This window comes from Schistocerca americana, chromosome 9, assembly GCF_021461395.2.
Source record: "Schistocerca americana isolate TAMUIC-IGC-003095 chromosome 9, iqSchAmer2.1, whole genome shotgun sequence".
In the NCBI taxonomy this organism is placed as follows: Eukaryota; Metazoa; Arthropoda; class Insecta; order Orthoptera; family Acrididae; genus Schistocerca; species Schistocerca americana.
Window position 1 is genome coordinate 49,321,207 of NC_060127.1, and position 24,117 is coordinate 49,345,323.

The window sequence follows — 24,117 nt, forward strand, 5'->3', positions numbered from 1 at the left end:
ACATCAGAAATGCCCTACCATGCAAAACCTATGCAAAGATAGCCCATAGGTCAACCAAAGGTCACCAAAGGCTGGAAAAGGGCAAAAAAGAAGAATGGGGGACACAGGAAGAAAGGCAAGCGAGGTCTCCCATCTAGGGAACAGCCAGAAGTCCCCGAAGACAGAGTGCAATGAGGGGGCATACATCCCCACCCCACCACTTATCAGATGCACCCCACTCAAAAATTGCCTAGGAAAGATTAGCAACACGGACAGGGCAAGAGAAAGACAGATGGTAGATGAACAAGTCAAACAGACCACATGAGAGGTGGGAGGACCGGGCTGTAGTGTCAAGCCCAGACAGCCACAGCCTGGTCTGGGCATAGGAGCCAAAAGTGTTTTCTGCCAAGCCCTCAGTCAGCCTATAAGGTTAAGTGACAATCGCTTAAAGTGAGTGGTAAAGGCCCCTGTCATAAATAAAATGTAAAACTATGTCAACCACTGATGCATCATCTCCTACCACCAGGGATAGAGTGTCAGTGAGATTGAGGGTCCGTTGCAGGCCAGTTAGGTAGGGACAGTTCAGCAAAATGTGGACCATCATCAAACAGAAACCACAATGACAGTGGGGTAGGATTATTAGGAGTTGGATTAGGATTATTTTTCTTCGTGGCAAAGTGATATTTCCTGCAGAGAGTACGAGTGTAGGACAGTAAATCTTTGACGAGGGCTGTTTGGTTGAATCTGGGAGTAGGGCTGAAGGTGAGGCCCTTGGATAGGACAGAGGTTTCGGATTGGGAGAGAGGTTTGGAGGAATGGTTAACTACTGAATTAGGCCACAAAGAAAAATAATCGTAATCCTACTCCTAATGATCCAACTCTCCAAGACACTATCCAAATTGTTCCCTGCCTGAAACAGTTCCGTCCTCCGTCGCAGCGGGACCCACCTCCTCTTCCCCAAAATCACCCTCTCCAAACCTTCCAGGAATTTCTCACTTCCAGCCTTGCCTCTCAATTCTTCTGAGGGACTGCGTCAGCTTTCAGACAACACTACATACAAAGTTTGCCAAGGTAATCCCATTCCTGATGATGTCCAGGCGGAGCTTCAAGGAATCCTCAGAACCTTAAGCCCCCTACAATACCTTTCACCTGACTGCATCAACCTCCTGACCCCACCGACACCCCGCACCCCTACCTTCTACCTACTTCCTAAAATTCACAAACCCAATCATCCCGGCCGCCCCATTGTAACTGGTTACCAAGCCCCCACTGAACGTATCTCTGCCTACATAGGTCAACACCTTCAACCCATTGCATGCAGTCTTCCATCCTTCATCAAAGACACCAACCAGTTTCTCAAACACCTGGAATCCTTACCCAATCTGTTACCCCCGGAAACCATCCTTGTAACCATTGATGCCGCTTCCTTATACACAAATATTCCGCACGTCAAGGGCCTCGCTGCGATGGAGCACTTCCTTTCACGCTGATCGCCTGCCACCCTACCTAAAACCTCTTTCCTCATTACCTTAGCCAGCTTCATCCTGACTCACAACTTCTTCACTTTCAAAGGCCAGACATACCAACAATTAAAGGGAACAGCCATGGGTATCAGGATGGCCCCCTTGTACGCCAACCTATTTATGGGTCGCTTAGAGGAAGCTTTCTTGGTTACCCAGGCCTGCCAACCCAAAGTTTGGTACAGATTTATTGATGACATCTTCATGATCTGGACTCACAGTGAAGAAGAACTCCAGAATTTCCTCTCCAACCTCAACTCCTTTGGTTCCATCAGATTCAACTGGTCCTACTCCAAATCCCATGCCACTTTCCTTGACGTTGACCTCCATCTGTCCAATGACCAGCTTCACACATTCGTCCACATCAAATCCACCAACAAGCAACAGTACCTCCATTATGACAGCTGCCACCCATTCCATATCAAACGGTCCCTTCCCTACAGCCTAGGTCTTCGTGGCAAACAAATCTGCTCCAGTCCGGAATCCCAGAACCATTACACCAACAACCTGAAAACAGCTTTCGCATCCCGCAACTATCCTCCCGACCTGGTACAGAAGCAAATAACCAGAGCCACTTCCTCATCCCCTCAAACCCAGAACCTCCCACAGAAGAACCCCAAAAGTCCCCACTTGTGACAGGATACTTTCCGGGACTGGATCAGACTCTGAATGTGTCTCTCCAGCAGGGATACGACTTCCTCAAATCCTGCCCTGAAATGAGATCCATCCTTCATGAAATCCTCCCCACTCCACTAAGAGTGTCTTTCCTCTGTCCACCTAACCTTCGTAACCTCTTGGTTGGCACAGTGTTACACCGTCCGGGTTGTCTGGATACTTCCCGTTAACACCAACCTATCAGAACTCCGGAGATGGGAACTTGCCCTTCAATATATCCTCTCTTCCCGTTACCCACGAGGCCTCAACCTCTGCTAATTTCGAGTTGCCGCTACTCGTACTTCACGTGTCATTCAACAACATCTTTGCCTCTGTACTTCCGCCTCGACTGTCATCTCTGCCCAAACTCTTTGCCTTTACATATGTCTGCTTGTGTCTGTATATGTGCGGATGGATATGTTTGTGTGTGCGAGTGTATACCTGTCCTTTTTTCCCCTCTAATGTAAGTCTTTCCACTCCCGGGCTTGGAATGACTCCTTACTCTTTCCCTTAAAACCCACATCCTTTCGTCTTTCCCTCTCCTTTCCTCTTTCCTGATGAAGCACCCGTGGACCCGTGGGTTGCGAATGCTTGAATTTTGTGTGTGTGTGTGTGTGTGTGTGTGTGTGTGTGTGTGTGTGTGTGTGTGTGTGTGTTTGTAAGTGTCTCTATCAACATACCAACACTTTCGTTTGGTAAGTTACATCATCTTTGTTTTTAGATACATTATTATATTTAGAGAGACACAGTGCTCATCACTACAGGAGGGATGTCCACATGGACATGGAAGGGACTTCGTGATATGGAATGGGTGGCAGCTGTCAAAGTGGAAGTATTTCTGGTGGTTGGTAGGTTTTATAGGGATTGAGGTACTGATCTAGCCATCTCTGAGGTGGAGTTCAGCATTGAGGAAGGCGAAGCCCCAGGTAAAGCAAATTGGGGTGGGGGGGGGTGGGGGGGGGGAGTGTATTGAGGTTCTGGGGGGATGTGGATAGGGTATTCTCACCCTTGATACAGATTACAAAGGTGTCATCAATGAAACTGAATCAGGTGAGGGGTTTGGAATTCTGGGTGTCAAGAAAGAATTCCTCTAGATGGCCCATGAATAAGTTTGGCACAGGATGGTGCCATGCGGGTGGCCATTGCCGTGTCCTAAATTTGTTTGTAGCTGATACCTTCGAAGGAAAAGCGTTTGTGGGTGAGGATATAGATCGTCACGGTGACCAGGAAGGAGGTTGCAGGCTGTAGGTTTGCAAACCTACAATCTACTACCTGTTCCTTCATAGTTCACAATGCTGTTTGTCAAAGTACAGGGTGATTATAAGGGCAGTGTATTAGATAAATTGCGTATGATTTCTTAGATTTTTTAAAGGATATAACCACAGATATCATTTGTCAGTAGTTAACTGCAGCAAATTATACCAAAACATCACACTTTTGATAAATCACCAATGGGCCTTAGCTTTCAATTGGCATACCTTCATAGCACATAAGTTATACTGTGAAAAGCTTCAAGTATGAAAAGCTGTTAACTACCAATATGTAGTTTCCTGTCATTTTATTATAACAAATTCTACCTAAATTATATATAAAAACAAAGATGAGGTGACTTACCGAACGAAAGTGCTGGCAGGTAGATAGACACACAAACAAACACAAACATACACACAAAATTCAAGCTTTCGCAACAAACTGTTGCCTCATCAGGAAAGAGGGAAGGAGAGGGGAAGACGAAAGGAAGTGGGTTTTAAGGGAGAGGGTAAGGAGTCATTCCAATCCCGGGAGCGGAAAGACTTACCTTTGGGGGAAAAAGGGACAGGTATACACTCGCGCACACACGCACATATCCATCCACACATACAGACACAAGCAGACTTGTCTCTGTGTGTGTGTGTGTGTGTGTGTGTGTGTGTGTGTGTGTGTGTGTGTTTGTGTGTGTGCGCGCGCGCGCGTATACCCGTCCTTTTTTCCCCTTAAGGTAAATCTTTCCGCTCCCGGTATTGGAATGACTCCTTACCCTCTCCCTTAAAGCCCACTTCCTTTCGTCTTCCCCTCTCCTTCCCTCTTTCCTGATGAGGCAACAGTTTGTTGCAAAAGCTTGAATTTTGTGTGTATGTTTGTGTTTGTTTGTTTGTGTGTCTATCTACCTGCCAGCGCTTTCGTTCGGTAAGTCACCTCATCTTTGTTTTTATATATAATTTTTCCCACGTGGAATGTTTCCTTCTATTATATTAAATTCTACCTAAAGTAATTTTTGAGAGCTCTTCAATGTACTGGTGCTGTGAAACAGCTAAGATTCATGCCACATACACTTAAAACAAAGAAAAGCACCAAAACATGACGTCTCCTAAGTTCTGCAAGTGATGTAAATACAACACTGCATTTCAGAGGCCACATACCTCTCCACAAGACAAAAATCTGACATGCTAGATTCTTCGTTTCATGCTTCACAATCTAGTGGGACATGGAATTCCACATTGTGACATCATCAGATCCTCAGGCACATACATTTTCACATCCTGTCAGAGGACAGCTTAACTCATCTGAGTGCCACTTAAATGATGGTGCCGGCTTCTGGCAGATCATAGTAAAGTGACTGCCTGATCCTTAATTTTGCAGAAGTCTTCATCAGAGTCCTGGCACCAGCTGTTTCATAAGTTAGGAAAGTTTACTTTATGTAATGATGTCATTCTGAAATTACATCTTCTCCTGTGGTCTTAGTAAATTATCATCATCATCATCATCATCATCGTTCTATCACTGTTAAAATATGAGATCTTCCAAGCGGTTATTGTCTCTGCCTTTGGTGGGGTAGGACCAAATTTTGGTTTCTGGTACAACCCCCAATATTTTTCTTGAGTAGGGATATTATGAGCAGGGTGAACTAATTAGGCCAAATGAGGAGCTGCTTGTATAAGGAAGCAGCAGCATCATCAAGATTCATCTATTGGCACTAATGGCTGGAGGGATTAATGACTTACATGTCCTGTAATCTGAGATCATCCCTCATACTGTCTTCCAGGCAGCAGTCGGCCAATTGGAACAGGCCTAAAGCCTAATCTGTGAGTGGTAATTATGTTTACATTAAAATATGTAACAAAGACAGCTATGGAGTATTGGCCCATCCTTCCACTACTTCTTTCAGAGGCAGGATCCTTACTCACCATCTGACAAGGGACCTTGCGGTCTTGGAAATTAAATTCAGGATGAGGCTTCGCAGGGTAATGGTATACCTCAAGGGTGTCCACTCGTGGAAGTCGTATAGTGCAATATACAAAAAATTTAAAAAAAAGGGGGGGGGGGCTCTAAGGTTTTAAACATAACTCATACACACATCATTCATGTGTCGTAAGTAGCAAAGCAGTCAGTAAGTGAAGTATCTCATTCACTAGTGTGCACGACTGTTATGTGGACAATCTGGGTTCGAACCGATCTACCCATCGGTTCGGTTTCATGTTGTATTTTTAATTGTTTTAAAAATTATAGCCACTGTTAAATAAAGTTAATGACATAAAGTATTATCAATTAAATCATAAATAATTGTATTTTGTTTATGAAATGGTTGTCACAACTGCTTAAAATGTGAATTACACCCATATTTTCTTTTTAAAAAGTTTAAAATTTCAAATGCAATTTTAATGATGGTAAAGTAAACCTTTATTGTCATTACAATGTTATTACAGAATTGGGTGATAATATAAGCTGTGGAAAAGTTATAAATATTCGCTGTAAATTCAAGGAACTGATGTCTTTGTGGAAAAACAAAAACTCTTTAAAAAGAAGGTATTGACAAGTGTAATTCACTGTGACAGCTATTTAATAAACAAAATAAAATTATTTATCATTTAACTGATAATACTTTAGGTCATTAACTTTGTTTAAAGCTGTTATAATTTTTAAAACAAAATTGAGTCTGCAAGTAGGATCGAACCCGGATCAGCCATATGACATTCTAGCACACCACTGACTGATCTATTTCACCTGGATGCTGACCTTGTATGAGATCTGTATGAGCTATGCTTAAAACTTTAGAGCCTTTTAATTTTCTGGATAGTGTTCTTTGAGACTTCTGCGAGCCGACAGTCTTGAGATATACTACCAACCTGTGAAATCTCATCCTGAACTGAATTTCCGAGACCAGAAGGTCCCCTTGTGAGTCTTCCAGAAGTAACAAACACCTGCCCCAGCAGGAGTGGCAACACTCAACTTACGTGCTGCTAACTAACATTGCTCTGTCATGTATCGGACTATCGGACCAATTGTGTGATTGGATTGAGGAGTTCCTAGATAACAGGACGCAGCATGTCATTCTCAATGGAGAGAATTCTTCCGAAGCAAGAGTGATTTCAGGTGTGCCGCAGGGGAGTGTCATAGGACCGTTGCTATTCGCAATATGCATATATGACCTTGTGGATGACATCGGAAGTTCACTGAGGCTTTTTGCAGATGATGCTGTGGTGTATCGAGAGGTTGTAACAATGGAAAATTGTACTGAAATGCAGGAGGATCTGCAGCGAATTGACGCATGGTGCAGGGAATGGCAATTGAATCTCCATGTAGACAAGTGTAATGTGCTGCAAATTCACAGAAAGATAGATCCTTTATCATTTAGCTACAAAATAGCAGGTCAGCAACTGGAAGCAGTTAATACCATAAATTATCTGGGAGTATGCATTAGGAGTGATTTAAAGTGGAATGATCATATAATGTTGATCGTCGGTAAAGCAGATGCCAGACTGAGATTCATTGGAAGAATCCTAAGGAAATGCAATCCGAAAACAAAGGAAGTAGGTTACAGTACGCTTGTTCGCCCACTGCTTGAATACTGCTCAGCAGTGTGGGATCCGTACCAGATAGGGTTGATAGAAGATATAGAGAAGATCCAACGGAGAGCAGCGCGCTTCGTTACAGGATCATTTAGTAATCGCGAAAGCGTTACGGAGATGATAGATAAACTCCAGTGGAAGACTCTGCAGGAGAGACGCTCAGTAGCTCGGTACGGGCTTTTGTCAAAGTTTCGAGAACATACCTTCACCGAAGAGTCAAGCAGTATATTGCTCCCTCCTACTATATCTCGCGAAGAGACCATGAGGATAAAATCAGAGAGATTAGAGCCCACACAGAGGCATACCGACAATCCTTCTTTCCACGAACAATACGAGACTGGAATAGAAGGGAGAACCGATAGAGGTAATCAAGGTACCCTCCGCCACACACCGTCAGGTGGCTTGCGGAGTATGGATGTAGATGTAGATGTAGATGTAGAAATCTTCTCACAGTTCAATTTATTCATCTTATTAATAAATAAATGCACACCTGGTATGACCAGAAATACCACAGTCAATCATTGAAGACTTAAGTAATGCAATTTCTTAACCTTCTGCTGTGAACTCACAAGAAACACAATGTAAAATTCCTTACAGCAGAATTAAATATGATAATGGAGAGCGTTAGGTGGAATATAAATAATAAAAGAAGTAAAGGTAGCATGTTGCCTTTTATGAGAATCTAGTTTTTCATGGCAATACTTACATAAAATATTTTCAGATGTCTTGCCAGGTGAAGCTTGTGTAAAACCTCAAGCTGTTGACAACACTACAATCTCCTTCATCAGAAGCAACCAACTGCCTTGGCTGCTGTTTTAGTGGCCTTATGTAATCTGTGAACAGCTTCTGATTGGTTGTCAATTTCATCGTGGTGCCAAAGATGATGTTGCCAACCTCCTAAAAAGATAAAGAGTTGCTGAAATGATTCAAGGACAGTCATAGCCTTGGGTCCATGGGATTTACAAAGTGTATAAATAAAGTAATGAGACTGATACCATAGTGTATGATCCAGCAATGCTGGTGACACTGGACTTTGAAGGGAGGCAGGTAAACATGTGACACATCGTCAGTGCATGTTGGACCATGCTAGTGCGCATTTGTTGTGTGTAGTGCCATTTTTTATAGTGACAAAGGTTTTGCTTGCACATTCTAACAATCAGTGACACAAATATTGAGCAATGGTGTGCAATCCAGTTTTGCTTCAGACTTGGACACAATGCAACAAAAACTTTGGAAAGCCTATGGAGGCAGTGTTTTGTCAAAGGGCTGGTTTTTAAGTGGGCATTTGTAGAAAGGAAATAATCAATTCTAGGTGAATCTTCCAGTGGAAGGCCGCCGGTTTCAGGACCTAATGCAAATGTTGACTTAGTCCAGGATATTGAGCATGCAGATCTTCGGTTGACATTCAGAATGACTGGGACAGAGTTAAATTTGAGTCACACCACCGTTCATCAGAGACCAATGATAAAAAAGAGTCGGGTGTTACATCACAGTAATGCACCTTGTCACACAGCAATTTCAGTTAACAATTTTTTGGCCAGTAAGGATGTTCTTGTGGCTCCTCAGCATCCTTATTGGACCGACTTGAGTCCAAGACTGTAAACACACTTTTTGAGATGTCACTTTGGAGCCCTGGGCAACACTGAAATGGCTGTAACCAACCACCTGAAGGTTTTATATCAAAGTTCCAGTTATGCTGTGAGGTGTGGAAGAACCATCTCCAGCACTGTGTGATTTCGCAAGGCAAGTACAGCAACGGGGCAGTGTTCAGTTGTAGCATTATTGGAATAAAATGGGTGAAAAAAGGCAGTCTCATTACTTTAGTTACACATACTTTATATGATGGCAACCCCATTTTGGGGACATTTGTAAAATATTAATGTGGTTGTTGGGCACGTTGGTCTGTGTGGCGCTTCCTCGACTCCAAAATAAGCACACATGTGCTTCGCTCAGATGCTCACTCTCAGATTGGCAGTATTTGGGATGGAGCTCCCATGGAACACTACTGACTAGTGTGAAGTTCGCACAGTTATCTGATTTTTTACTGCAAAAGGCATTAAAATAGTTGAAAATCATCCCCAATTGATGGATGTCTATTGACAGTTGAATATGGTTGTCATAACTGTTAGCAATTGGTGTAGAGAGCTTACAACCAGCTGTACTGAAATTCATGATGAAAGGGGAATGGTATGCCATCAATTTCTGACGAGACGGTCACTGAGGTTGAGGAAACTGTGCGTAAAGATAGGATTGAGAGAGTCCTTAGAAAATGTGGGTTCCGTACCAGATCGGGTTGACGGAGGAGATAGAGAAGATCCAAAGAAGAGCGGCGCGTTTCGTCACAGGGTTATTTGGTAACCATGATAGCGTTACGGAGATGTTTAACAAACTCAAGTGGCAGACCCTGCAAGAGAGGCGCTCTGCATCGCGGTGTAGCTTGCTTGCCAGGTTTCGAGAGGGTGTGTTTCTGGATGAGGTATCGAATATATTGCTTCCCCCTACTTATACCTCCCGAGGAGATCACGAATGTAAAATTAGAGAGATTAGAGCACGCATGGAGGCTTTCAGAAAGTCGTTCTTCCTGCGAACCATACGCGACTGGAACAGGAAAGGGAGGTAATGACAGTGGCACGTAAAGTGCCCTCCGCCACACACCGTTGGGTGGCTTGCGGAGTATAAATGTAGATGTAGATGTAGGATCATTCTGGCTGCCATTTGAAGTGTGGTTTATGAGGTTTCCGTACAAGCATCACCTGCAGGATTTTAACGAAAATTCAGGGTGGAGCAATGACAATATTGTGACGAGGATAGATTGCTGCTCACTATATAGCAGAGGTGTTGAGTCACAGACAGGCATAACACAAAAAGGCTACTAAACACATAAGCTTCCAGCCAGAAGGCCCTCTTCCAACATAGTCAACATACACACACACATTCACGCAAATGCATCTTGCACACATATGACCACTGTCTTTGGCTGCCGGGGTCAAACTGTGACAACTGTGCATGATGGGAGAAACAATATGGGTGGTGAGGGTAAGGAGGAGGCTGGGATGAGGAGGGACGGGAGAGCAGGGTGTGAGTGGGGAACAGTAAAGTGTAGCTTGTGGAAGCATAAACGGATGAGGTGGAAAGAGGGTAGGACAGTGAAGTGCAGTAAGGACAAAGATTAATGGAAGATCAGGACAGGAGGGTTTCAGGAATGTAGTATGTATTGCGGGGAGAGTTCACACCTGCACAATTCAGAAAAGCTGGTGTTGATGGGAACAGACTATGACGCAGTCATTGGAGTGAAGAAGTTTTTGTTGAGCTGTCTGCTCAGTAACAGAGTGGGACAGCTGTTTCTCGGCCACAGTTTGTCGTCGGCAATTCGTGCGGACAGGACAGCTCGGTTGCAGCTTACCTTGTAGATCACATGACTGGTTTCACAGGTAGCTCTGTCTTTGACGGTATAGGTGGTGTTTGTAACCAGACTGTAGAAGTTGGTGGTGAGACGATGTATGGGACAGGTCTCACATCTAGCCCTGTTACTGGGATGTGAGCCATGAGCCAAGGATTTGGTAGTAGGGGTTGTGTAGTGATTGACAAGGATAATGTGTGTGTTAGGTGGGCGACGGAATACCACTGTGGGAGGGGTGTGAAGGCTGGTGGAAAAGACATTCCTCATTTCAGGACACTAGGAGAGATACTCGAAACCCTGGCAGGAATGTGATTCAGTTCCGCCGGCTGCTGTAGCTGAGCAGTTCTGGGCGCTTCAGTCCGGAACCGTGCTCCTGCTGCAGTCGCAGGTTCGAGTCCTGCCTCAGGCATGGATGTGCGTGGTGTTAGGTTGGTTAGGTTTGGGTAGTTCTAAGTTTGGGGGACTGATGGCCTCAGGTGTTGGATCCCATCGTGCTTAGAGCCATTTGATTCAGTTCTTCCAGTCCTGGATGGTACTGAGTCACGAGGGGAATCCTCCTCTGTAGGCAGATGGCGTGCATTTGGCAAGTGGTGAGCGACTGGAGAAATAAGGCAATATATCCCACATTTCCATTACTCTCCTGGCATTGACCTTCATTAGTCATTGTCCTTCACCCACCTATCCCATCCCTGTTCTCATTCCACAGCCTTCTATTCCACAAGTGCACTCACAGTTTTTTACCTCCCCATGTTTTCCACTCCCCCCTCTACACTCCCTCCCCTCTCCCGCCATCTAACCTCCCGTCGTCCTTGTGTGCTCCCATAAACAGTACTTTACTATCTCCCACTCTTACCCTGCCCCCCCCCCCCCCCTCCCTCCCAGCCTCCTCATTACCCCCACCGCCCAGATTGTGTTTTCCATAATGCGCTGTTACTTGCAGTCTGACTTCAGCAACCAGAGGCAGTAGTCGTGTGTGTGAGCTGTGTTTGTGCGAATGTGTGTTTGTATGTTGGCTGTTTTGGAAGAATATTATTATGGAAAGAAAAGTTGGTATAGCGGATATGCTGAGCCGCAAATAGGCACAGTAAAAAGACTGTGGTTTTTTCAGTTACCTGGAACTGCAGTGCAGTCATGTGTGTGAGTTGCGTTTGCGCACACGCCTGTGTGTGTGTGTGTGGGGGGGGGGGGGGGGGGGGGGGGGGGTCTCTGTTTTTGACGAAGGCCTTACTGGCTGAAAGCTTTCTGTGTGTCAGCCTTTTTATTGTGCCTATCTGTGATTCGGCATCTCTGCTATATGGTGAGTAAAACTTTACTTTTCATAATATTTTTACATTCCATCCTGGATTTTCCATTGTTTGCTTTTCTTAATATTGTCATTTTAACAGAAAAGTTGCAATATTGGAAAGTGTGTGGAGGTTGGATCATCATCATCTACCCACCCAACATACATACAGTCTGGATTGGCATCAAACAACTACCACTTGTTCCCCAAGTTGAAGAAACATTTGTCTGGACAGATGTTCTGCTCCAAAAATGAGGTGGAAGTGCTTGCTGAAAGATATTGCAATGAGCTTATGTGACATGGGCACCTACAAACATGCACTGTCCAAAATGGCGATTATGTAAAAAATAAACCATTCTTCAACCTTTAAAATGGTGTAACTATTGCAGAAAATAAGTGGTTGTTTGTATACCAACAAATGTGGGAGACTTTACTTCTAGGGCTGGCCATTGTGGCCAACCAGTTCTAGGCGCTTCAGTCCGGAACCACGCTGCTGCTATAGTCGCAGGTTCGAATCCTGCCTCGGGCATGGATGTGTGCGATGTCCTTAGGTTAGTTAGGTTTAAGTAGTTATAAGTCTAGGGGACTGGTGACCTCAGATGTTAAGTCCCATAGTGCTCAGAGCCATTTGAACTTACTTGTAGCATTGCCCTCATAAATCCCATGTGAGTGCAGAAACAACTACATTGGTAAGCTGCTTCATACCGGGTTTATGGTATTAAAGATGAGATAGAAATGAGAATGTGCAAGAACATCATCAACCTGGAAAGTGGATATAATCATAATGTTGAGCTCACGATGCTCAGAAGAAATGTATAAATTTGCCACATCATTTATGCTTCTATGAGGGGGGGATAGCGCCACAAATGCTGACGTTGACACTATCCCAATGTGATGTAATTGCCACTCAGTCAGAAGCCATCCACAGGCTATTTAACGTGTCCAGCAACAACCAAGACAGTCAGTTGCTCCTGATGAAGGCAGTGGCAGTAATCGTCAAAAGCTCTAGGTTTTACCCAGAACTGATGCAAGAAGTCAGAGAATATTTTATACATCAAGTGCTATGGTTGAAAATATAATATGAATATAAAGGGCATTCAAAAATAAATGAGCCTGAGGCATATTTACAGAAACCAGTACCTGTATGTTAGAAGTATTGACCCTGGCTGTTGAAACACTTGTCCCACTGTGACACAAGGCGGTGAGTGGTCATCTCATTAAATTCTCAGGGCTGCAATGTTAACCAGTTCTGGATGTACAGGGACATCATCTGAGGTGAATCGTTTCCCCCTCAGAGGCTTTTTAAGGGGACAAAAAGTGGCGTAATCACAGGGGGAGAGGTCCGGACTGTATGCAGGGTGGCCAAGATCCTCCCATTTGAATTTCTGCAGGAGTGCCGAACCTGTGTTGGCCACACAAGGATTTGCATTGTTGTGGAGCAGAATGACCCCAAGGGCGAGATTGCCTGTACATTTTGATTTGATCGCTTGGCAAAGGTTGGTCAAAGTTTGCAAGTAACGCTGGGAATTCGCTGTTGTCCCGTGCTTCAGAAAGTGAATCAAAAGGGGGCCATCTTGGTCAAAGAAGAATGTCAGCATAACGATTCACCTCGGACGACGACGTCCAGCTGTACATGTGGAACTGGTTAACATCCCAGCCTCGGGAATTTTATTAGACAGCCATTCACCACATTGTGTCACAGTGGGACAAGTTTCTCAACAGCCAGGGTCAGTACTTCTAACATACAAGTACTGATTTCTGTAATTATGCCTCTGGCTTGTTTCTTTTTTAACATCCCTTATAGATAAAAAATCTGCACACCCAGAAACACAGGTCAGAGGAGACTTAAGTTTCTGGGTGACTTTTCTGTAACTTAGCGCTCCATAAAACTCGCCAGTCCTGTTCTTTCATCCCTCTTACTTTCCCTTCAGCCCTTTTGCCAGAGAGAGCCACTGGCTCTTGAAGCTCATGCATTTCCGTATCTTGTCTACTTCTTTTCTCCTGCCTCACTTGTTGAGTAGATTTTTTGCCTATGTTGTATTTTCTGACAGTGATTATTTTTGTTAATGTAGTCATCATAGAGTTGAGATGTTAAATGGTTAATAAGCTCATATATAAAATGAAAAAAGTTGATAAGATTTCAGATCATTCTTTCTTCAGAACTGACAAGATACAGTGGAACCCCTATTTTATGTTTTTATGTGGTTTAGACTTAAAAAACATAAAATTAAGGAAAATGTTAAATCCCTTCCCTAAAAAATATGAACAAAAAACCTATGAAATTAGCATATATGATTAAAAATCACAATCCTCTCCAGTACTTTGTATAAAATCTGTCTAGTGAAGAAAATTAAATGTACAATTCAAGGTTTATACAATAATTTGTAGTAGTGAATTTCATCAGTTCTTAAAAGAATCACAGATGCACGAGACCAAGAAAAACTCATCAAAAAACTGAAAATGGTATCTGCTTACAAGACAAGGTAATTGAGCTGTTTTCCGACATGCTATGACCACAAATTATAAATTCAAAACAAGCGTTTTTGATGGATCATCCTCTGTGCTGACCCAGAAAAAAAAGATTAACATGTTGAGTTAAACCAAAAACATCACAGCAACTATGTGGTTAAACCATAAGTATAAATGCGGACATCTGCTTAATGACAAACTTTGTCACCAGTGCTGTGGTTTAATGCTTTTCTCACGAGCTGCACTACATATGCTCACCATCATTAATGTGTTATTTTAGGCTTGATGAGAGGAAAGATGTGAAAAAATTAGTTTGCTTCCCCAGTTGACATTACAAGCTTCTTATAAGCCAGCTCAGTGAATTTCTGTACACTGTGTTAAATGTAAATTTGAAAAGAAGCTCAGGTGCTACAGTTCCGCTTCGTGCCCTCTATCGCTGCTGCCAATCTTTACAATGTACAGTGTGTGGTGCAAAGTATTTACGTGAGTAGTGTATGTGGTTGTTGCAACTACACTACTGGCCATTAAAATTGCTACACCAAGAAGAAATGCAGATGATAAACGGGTATTCACTGGACAAATATATTATACTAGAACTGACATGTGATTACATTTTCACGCAGTTTGGGTGCACAGATCCTGAGAAATTAGTACCCAGAACAACCACCTCTGGCCATAATAACGGCCTTGATACGCCTGGGCATTGAGTAAAACAGAGCTTGGATGGCGTGTACAGGTACAGCTGCCCATGCAGCTTCAACACGATACCACAGTTCATCAAGAGTAGTGACTGGCGTATTGAGACGAGCCAGTTGCTCTGCCACCATTACCAGACGTTTTCAATTGGTGAGAGATCTGGAGTATGTGCTGGCCAGGGCAGCAGTCGAACATTTTCTGTATCCAGAAAGGCGCGTACAGGACCTGCAACATGCGGCCGTGCATTATTCTGCTGAAATGTAGGGTTTTGCAAGGGTCGACCTAAGGGTAGAGCCACTGGTTGTAACACATCTGAAATGTAACGTCCACTGTTCAAAGTGCCGTCAATGCAAGCAAAAGGTGACTGAGACGTGTAACCAATGGCACCCCATACCATCATGTCGGGTGATACGCCAGTATGGCGATGACGAATACACGCTTCCAATGTGCGTTCACCGCGATGTTGCCAAACATGGACGGGACCATCACGATGCTGTATCCAGAACCTGGATTCATCCGAAAAAATGTCGTTTTGCCATTCGTGCACCCAGGTTCGTCGTTGAGTACACCATCACAGGCGATCCTGTCTGTGATGCAGCGTCAAGGGTAACCGCAGTCATGGCCTCAGAGCTGAGAGTCCATGCTGCTGTAGATGTCGTCGAACTGCTCGTGCAGATAGTTGTTGCCTTGCAAACATCCCCATATGTTGACTGAGGGATCTAGACGTGGCTGCACAATCCGTTACAGCCATGCGGATAAGATGCCTGTCATCTCGACTGTTAGTGATACGAGGCCGTTGGGATCCAGCACGGCGTTCCATTTTATCCTCCTGAACCCACCGATTCCATATTCTGCTAACAGTCATTGGATCTCGACCAACGCGAGCAGCAATGTTGCGATACGATAAACTACAATCACGATAGGCTACAATCCAACCTTTATCAAAGTTGGAAACGTGATGGTACGCATTTCCCCTCCTTACACGAGGCATCACAACAACGTTTCACCAGGCAATGCTGGTCAACTGCTGTTTCTGTATGAGAAATCGGTTGGAAGCTTTCCTCATGTCAGCACATTGTAGGTGTCACCACCTGCGCCAACCTCGTGTGAGTGCTCTGAAAAGCAAATATGAGGTCCTCAACAGAGTGCTAATAAAGAGTGTTAAATTTCCGTTACACAGCAAATAACACGAATTGAAATGTTGTAGATTGACCAAATTCCTAGGGATTACAATTACAAACAACATAAATTGGAACCATCACATAGGAAACATTATAGGGAAGCTGAACAGAAGACAGGGTTTTGCTGGGCAGAACATAAAAGATGCAACAAATGTATTGAAGATACTGCCTACACTACGCTTGTCTGCCCCCTCCTGGAGTGTTGTTGTAAAAGTATGGGATACTTACCAGACAGGGCTGACAGAGGACACCGAAAAAACTTCAGAGAATGGCAGCTTGGTTTGTATTATCACAAAACGGGAGAGAGATTGTCGCAGGTACTGTAAGCGAGGCGAGATGCCACGCATTGAAATCTGGATATTTTCAGTTGCAGAGAGATATTTTCACAAAAAATTCAATCACTAACTTTCTCCTCCGAATGCCAAAATGTTTCATTTCCTCACACCTACATGAGGAGAAATGACCCTCGTAATAATATAAGGACAATCGGAACTCGTATAGGACGTATTAGGTTTTCATTTTTCACACACGCTGTTAGAGAGCGACACAGTTTAGTAGTAGTCTGAAAGTTGTTGTATGAACCGCATGCCAATTACTTGAGTGTGTATTCCATAGGGATCGTGCAGACGTGGCTGTCTGTTGGTGGATAGTTCATAATGACATACCTGTTAATAAGATGTTAATCCTTTACAGGAACACGTTTCCATTTTCCTCATTTCCTTGTACACAAGTCCTACGGTCTCAATTAAGCGTGTATCGCTGTGCTAGCACTGACTGCGAAGTACGCTGTGCCCGTTAGCAGCTGCTGGCTGTGCCCGCAGGACTCGCAGGACGGGTCCACGCAGCCTGCGCCCGCACCCGCGCCGCCACCACCGACGACGACGACGACGGCAGCTGCGGCGGCACCGTCGCAGGCCCCGCCCTGCCCCCGCAGTACCGGCAGCATGGTAGCACACCATGACGACATTGTCACCCGCATGAAGAACATTGAGATGATCGAGCTGGGGAGGCACCGGATACGGCCCTGGTACTTCTCTCCGTACCCTCAGGTACTGCTCTCTGGCTGTCATATTTATACTAACCGTGTACAGCAGGGGTGTCCAAATCGTGGCCTGTGGGCCACGTGCGACCCAAAGCAATTTTCAGTGTGACCCAAGAAATGAGTATCTGCCACACAATTGGAGAAAAAATCGCATTAAATTCCATTTGTGTAAATGTATGATAAACTGAATATTTTAAATTTGAAACTCCTCCCACATGATACTCTTCTCTCCTTGGCCCATCCTGTGGTTTTTTGCTCAGCTGTTATTGTTAGTGTGAAGTGCATTATGTGCAGCCTACTTGAGCTAAAGTTTGGACACCCCTGTTACAGAAACTGCTTGTGTAACCTCGAGCGTTGTTAACTTTGTGAAATTTAAAATTTTCCCAGTGAACTAGATTTTCGAAAAGATTTCAGGCTTGCAGCCGGTCGTTGTTAGCTTCCATCCACGATATTTCGACTGGACAACTGCCAGCCATCCTCACCTCCTCACCTGAGGATGGCTGGCAGTTGTCCAGTCGAAATATCGTGGATGGAAGCTAACGATGACCGGCTGCAAGCCTGAAATCTTTTTGAATATTGTTAGCCTTGTTTTCGACTTGCACCATCAGAAGACGGGAGCTTTAACCTTTTCACTGCTACAGACGTTCTCTCTATATTCTGTTCTGACGGCGGCTTTTGTTATGGCAGTACTCCTCACCAAATTCTGGCACCCATGCTGAGAGACGGCCTTCCAGCCGATATGAAATACTTATGATGAAAAAATTTAATTTTTGCAGGTCTTATAGTCTATATCATCCTTTGATAAAGAACTGAATTTCCTTTTGTTACCTGTTATACTCAGTACATTGCTTAAAATTAAATAAAGCATTGCATTACAAGATTTGCAGAGGTAGAACGTGTTGCATAAACTTTATGTATAGTTGAGTTTGGCTCATACATTGCAGGGAAAGAAATGTACATAAGATATCAAATTCATATTTAAAACTGAAGAGCAGAACACTATCTCATTTTGTTCTCAAGTTATTGGGTTTTATATCTGATGGGTGGTCGCCCAGGTCTTCCCATGGAGACTTGCTGGCTGCTATGAAATACTTATCATCCAATTTTAAGAAAACTGTTACGTGAAAGAAAAAGAAATGATTTTTGTGCTTAAAGTCATCTCTCAATAAAGGACTGAATTTATTTTTGCCCCATGGTACAGTTAGTGCAGTGCATCAAATTAAATAAAACATTGCGTGATATTTTAAAGATTCTGCATGTTAAAAAATGCATTGTGTAAACTTTGCATGTGATTGATTTTATTGGATGAAATGTAGATAAGATATCGAAATTTTATTTAAAACTGAGAGCAGAAAGATATCTCATTTCTTTCTGTAGTTATTGGGCTTCATGTCCGATCGACAGTTGTGTGCAATGCACCCATTCACATCCTTGCACATTGTGAATCTTATGGTCATAACATTTGTCATATCTCATAAACAATTTAAAGTATTGAAAGAGGTTTGTTTGCAAATGACAGCACACAGTGAGGCATGTATGTAATAAATACTCAAAACTTTTATATTGACCGAAGCACGTACTTAATTTGTCCGCAGCAGTGAGAGGTTTGCTGCCCACGATGCATACCAAGGTCCATAGTGCTGTGTATGTGTATACACGCCCATAGCAGCAAGTCATTGAATCAATGAACAATAAACATGCAGCATCATGTAGTGTGCTTCCCTTTTATTCTCGAATCAGAAACATACAAATTTACAGTAGCCATACACATCAATAAATGTGTACATATATATATATATATACACAAATTGTATTTATATTACATATGCCCAGTAATTTGCAACCTCCAAGGTGGCTTGCAAGAGATCAATCTTCGTGCAGGATGTAGGGCACAAAAGGCACTGGAGCACGTGGCTTGTGGTTTGTTCTTGTCCACAATCACAGGACGTATCTTCTGTTATGAAGCCCCTTCTCTTCAGGTTGTTTCTGGATCGTCCAACTCCTGATCGTAATCTGTTTAAAGATTTCCACACCAGCCAGCTCTCGTTGTGTCCAGGTGGTAGTTTTTCAGCTTCTGGCATCTGCAGGTGAGGCGTTGACTTCTTCCATAACTTCAGCCTTGCCTTCTCTGGTGAAATGGTGAGTTTCTCAGATGTTCTTAGGAAGCTCTTTCGTGATCTCAGCCATTGCTGTGGTGGATTATGTCCATGCAGTGGATGGGCACTGTCCTGTTCCACTTTCAATCCCTCCTTGTTGGCAGCCACTGTTCTGTGTATCCATGGTGGTGCTATTCCAGCCAGGCAGTAGAGCTTATCAGTTGGGGTAGGTCTTAAGCAACCTGTGATCAACCTGCAGGTTTCGTTGAGAGCAATGTCTACTTGTCTGGCATGAGATGACCTGTATCAGACTGGAAAAGCATATTCAGCAGGAGAAAAGCACAGTGCCATTGCAGAACAGTGAATAGTTTGTGGATGTGATCTCCACTGTGTCCCCTCTAGTTTGTGAATTAGGTTGTTTGGAGCGGAGATTTTCATTTTGGTGTTCTTGCAGTGAGTTTTGAATGTCAGAGTTCTATCGAGAGTGACTCCAAAGTATTTAGGTCCGTGATGATGCTGGAGTTGGATGCCTGACCATGCAATATGTATCTCACGATTAGCTTCCCTGTTCCTTAAATGAAAGGCACACACTTGTGTCTTCGAAGGGTTTGGCCTGAGTTGGTTCCGATTGTAGTAGCTTGCCAGTGTTCGAAGTGCTGTTGTCAGGTTTCTTTCCACTCTTTCAAAGCATGAGCTCTACGTAACAAGGGCTAGGTCATCTGCATATAAGAATCTTCTTGTGCCTGGGGTCAATGGCTGGTCGTTGGTATAGATGTTGAAGAGAAGTGGAGCCAAGACGCTTCCCTGAGGTAGACCATCTTTCTGCGCTCTCCAGCGACTGCGTTGTCCGTGAAATTCAACAAAAAACCTGCAGTTTTGGAGGAGGGATTGTGTGTCAGCTGTAATACATTACTGTAGTCAGAATGAATTTAATGTCCCGCTGTGAATTGTGCACTTATATGAAACTTGCTTGGCTGATTAAAAATTGTGTGCTGTACTAAACCACAAACTCTAATCCCTTGCCTTTTGCCGGTGAGTGCTCTACCAACCGAACTACCAAAGCACGTTTCATGACCCATCCTCACATCCATACTTCTGCCAGTATGTCACCTCCTGCCGGCCGCGGTGGTCTCGCGGTTCTAGGCGCGCAGTCCGGAACCGCGCGACTGCTACGGTCGCAGGTTCGAATCCTGCCTCGGGCATGGATGTGTGTGATGTCCTTAGGTTAGTTAGGTTTAAGTAGTTCTAAGTTCTAGGGGGACTGATGACCACAGCTGTTAAGTCCCATAGTGCTCAGAGCCATTGTCACCTCCTACCTTCCAAACTTCACAGCAGTTGGTAGAGCACTTGCCCGCAAAAGGTAAAAGTCCCAAGTTTAAGTCTTCGTTCGGCAGACAGTTTAAATCTACCAGGAAAGTTTCGAATCAGCGCATACTGTACTACAGCGTGAAAAATTCATTCTGGAAACATTTCCCGGGCTGTGGCTAAGCACATCTCCATAATATACTTTCTTACAGGAGTGCTAGTCCTGCAAGTTTTGTAGGAGAACTTCTGTGAAGTTTGGAAGGTAGGTGATGAGGTACTGACAGAAGTAAAGCTGTGAGGATGTGTCATGAGTTGTGTTTGGGTAGCTCAGTTGATAGAGCACTTGCCAGGGAAAGGCAAAGGTCCTGAGTTTGAGTCCCACTGCAGCATTAGTTTTAATCTGCAATACGGTCTGAGGGATGTGGATTTAAGTGAGGCTGTACATTTTATTTAAGTGCAATACAATTACGTTTCGTCCAGGACTGCGCTGAACTTCCTCAGAGGTGCTGCTCCGCTGAGTCTTGCCGACTGACTGGTCGGGTGTCTGAGAGCGACTTATATGTTGTGAGAAAGGGGGGTGTGGTTCAGGTGACACGTGATGAGCAGTGATAATCCATAGCAAAGATAAGGTTGACTATCGATTACCACCTTGTCAAAGATAAAAATTGTTAGCCATTTTGTAGAGCCACTGTCCATATATCGCTAAGTTTCATAGCCTCCTCTTTCCTATTAAAATTATCGTGATGTTTATAAATTTCAATAGCTTCTCTATATAGCCGTGGTTAGTAATTTAACGTTGTAGATAAAACTTTGGTATCCGAAAACGTCACTTGGTGGTTGCCTGGTTGAAGAGCATGTTCCGCTACAGCTGACTTTTCTATTTTTCCAAGTCGACAAAGACTTTTATGCTCTTTCAGTCGCGTGTTTACGCTTCTTTTGGCAGTACCAATGTAAACTTTACCACAGGTACATGGAATTTTATACACACCACATGTCGACAGGGGAGGGCGTTTATCCTTCACAGATCGTAGTACTTGACTTATTTTCTTTGTTGGTTTAAAGATCGGTTTTATGTCATGTTTTCGTAAAATCTTACCGATCCGATCTGTTACTTTTTTAATAAAAGGGAGAACTACTGTATTTTTCTGTCGTTGTGGTTCATTCTTATCTTTTGGGTTTCTGTTCCTTGGACGCAAAATTCTATTTATCTCTTTTCTTGAATAGCCGTTTTTTTCAAAAGCCTGCTTCAGGTGTTTCACTTCAGAATCCAAATGTTCAGGTGTACATATCCGTTCCGCTCGATCGACAAGACTTTTTATGACACCTCTTTTTTGTTGAGGATGATGATTAGAATTTTTATGTAAATATCTGTCCGTATGTGTTGCCTTCCGAAAAACTTTATATTCCAAGCTTCTATCGGACCGTCTCATAACTAAGACATCCAAGAAAGATATTCTGTTATCCTTTTCTATTTCCATGGTAAACTGTATTTTTGGATGAATTTTATTTAGATAATCAAAGAAATCGTCCAAGGCCTTTCTGCCATGGGACCAAACCACAAATGTGTCATCTACATATCGATACCAACGAGATGGTTTGTTATTAGCTTTGTCTAGGACTGATTGTTCAAATTTCTCCATATAAAGATTGGCAATCGCAGGGCCTAATGGATTACCCATTGCTACTCCATCAAGTTGTTCATAAAATTCATTATCCCACTGGAACTGACTTGATGTAAGACAATGTCGGAAAAGAACAGTCAAATCTTCTGGAAAAATATCCGCTATGAAAATCATAACTTCGTTAACAGGAATCATTGTGAATAAGGACACAATGTCAAAACTTACAAGAATATCTTCAGGGGCCAAAGTTAGTCCCTCTAGTTTTTCAATAAAATGACGCGAGTCTTTTATATATGAGTCAGTTTTTCCAATAAATGGTTGTAAACAAGTCTTTGTCGACTTGGAAAAATAGAAAAGTCAGCTGTAGCGGAACATGCTCTTCAACCAGGCAACCACCAAGTGAAGTTTTCGGATACCGAAGTTTTATCTACAACGTTAAATTACTATCCACGGTTATATAGAGAAGCTATTGAAATTTATAAACATCACGATAATTTTAATAGGAAAGAGGAGGCTATGAAACTTAGCGATATTTGGACAGTGGCTCTACAAAATGGCTAACAATTTTTATCTTTGACAAGGTGGTAATCGATAGTCAACCTTATCTTTGCTATGGATTATCACTGCTCATCACGTGTCACCTGAACCACGCCCCCCTTTCTCACAATATATAAGTCGCTCTCAAACATCTGACCAGTCAGTCGGCAAGACTCAGCAGAGCAGCCCCTTTGAGGAAGTCCAGCGCAGTCCTGGATGAAACGTATGGAGCAGAAAAGTTCTTGGACCACGACCTCACATCCCGGAAAGTATATCAACAGCCATGTCACCCGGTCATGAAAGCCTTCATTCTGCAATACAATTAACCTACTCATGGGTCCCTCAAATGCTCCAATTTATCGTGAAATAATATTGTGTCCATGTATTGCGCAAAAATGCTAGGCCGAGAACAGCATAGTATTGTTGTGCAGTATGAGCACCCGGGACATGTCAGTTAGAATTCTGTATTCCTAGTGAACATGTTGGCACTTAGTGATGTAAAACTCGCATGTATTGTGATTTCAGTCACTATGTGCTGTGAAAGAAAATCAGGGGAAGCAGCAGTGGGCGGAAAGTGGCTTGGAATGCGTCCTATGTTCGACTATACTAACACGCTAAGAGAACTTGCAGCAAAGGCAGATGGCTATTGGAAGATTTTAATGATGAATGAGGAATCTTTCAACGAATTGGTGAACTTCGTTACACCTTACCACACAAAAGAAGATGCTGCATGTGTACCACTCATATTTCATTTTTCACAATGCTGGAAACAATGTATAAAATGGAGAGGAGAAGCAGTCTATAAAATGGAGAAAAGTTAGACACATTATTTTAGAGGATTGGTAGGCATTTCTGCAATAAATAATTCAAGCTTGTGAAATGAAATGAACAAATGAGCGGTTGCAGCATTATCTCCCTGCACTGCAACGCTTTAGTCAAGTGTTTATGCCGCTTTGATAGTGTGAAACGTTATTGTATTATAGTGCTAACATGTACTTCAAAGTAACATAAAACAAAATTTTAAGAGTTTTTGAGTAAATAGTCTTCAGTTGGAGAGGGAAAGTGCCCAACAGAAAGTTCTTCATTCTTAAACTCTGCCACATTCCTCATAACACATTTAATATGCTGTGGCAAGGTGTTCAGTGTTAGTGTTACTTTCAACTTTTTCAACATTTTTAATAAAAAAAAAGGTAGGAATTGTCAGTGCCAAAGGATATAGGGTCTGAGAGTTATCAAGAAGCTATGTTTCTTCAGAAGGAGGCTTTACTGTTGGGTAGCAACCTTCATGTGGGTAGCACTAAATATCCGCAGTTGGACAACTTGTCTTGCTAGTAAATTATATACATGAATCTTCCTTGTGAAGTAGTCTGTCTGTTAGTGTAAACCATATGCAAATCGCTACAGCATTTCCTGAGATTAGCTTTCAGATACAGACAGAAAAATATGGCATGGACTTTAATTTTGCAATATGTACAGTAACCAAATGTAATTTTTATTACACAGTTCTT

The 24,117-nt window shown here is 43.1% G+C and overlaps 1 protein-coding gene across 1 annotated transcript in view; it reads left to right on the top strand.

The window, feature by feature from the left end:
- The window catches only part of LOC124551268 (histone acetyltransferase Tip60-like), a 129,887-nt gene that overhangs the window by 61,382 nt on the left and 44,388 nt on the right, over positions 1-24,117 (top strand). The window contains exon 5 of the mRNA XM_047126267.1: positions 16,829-17,056. Coding sequence (XP_046982223.1) covers positions 16,829-17,056 — 228 coding nt within the window. The remainder of the gene's footprint in view (positions 1-16,828; positions 17,057-24,117) is intronic.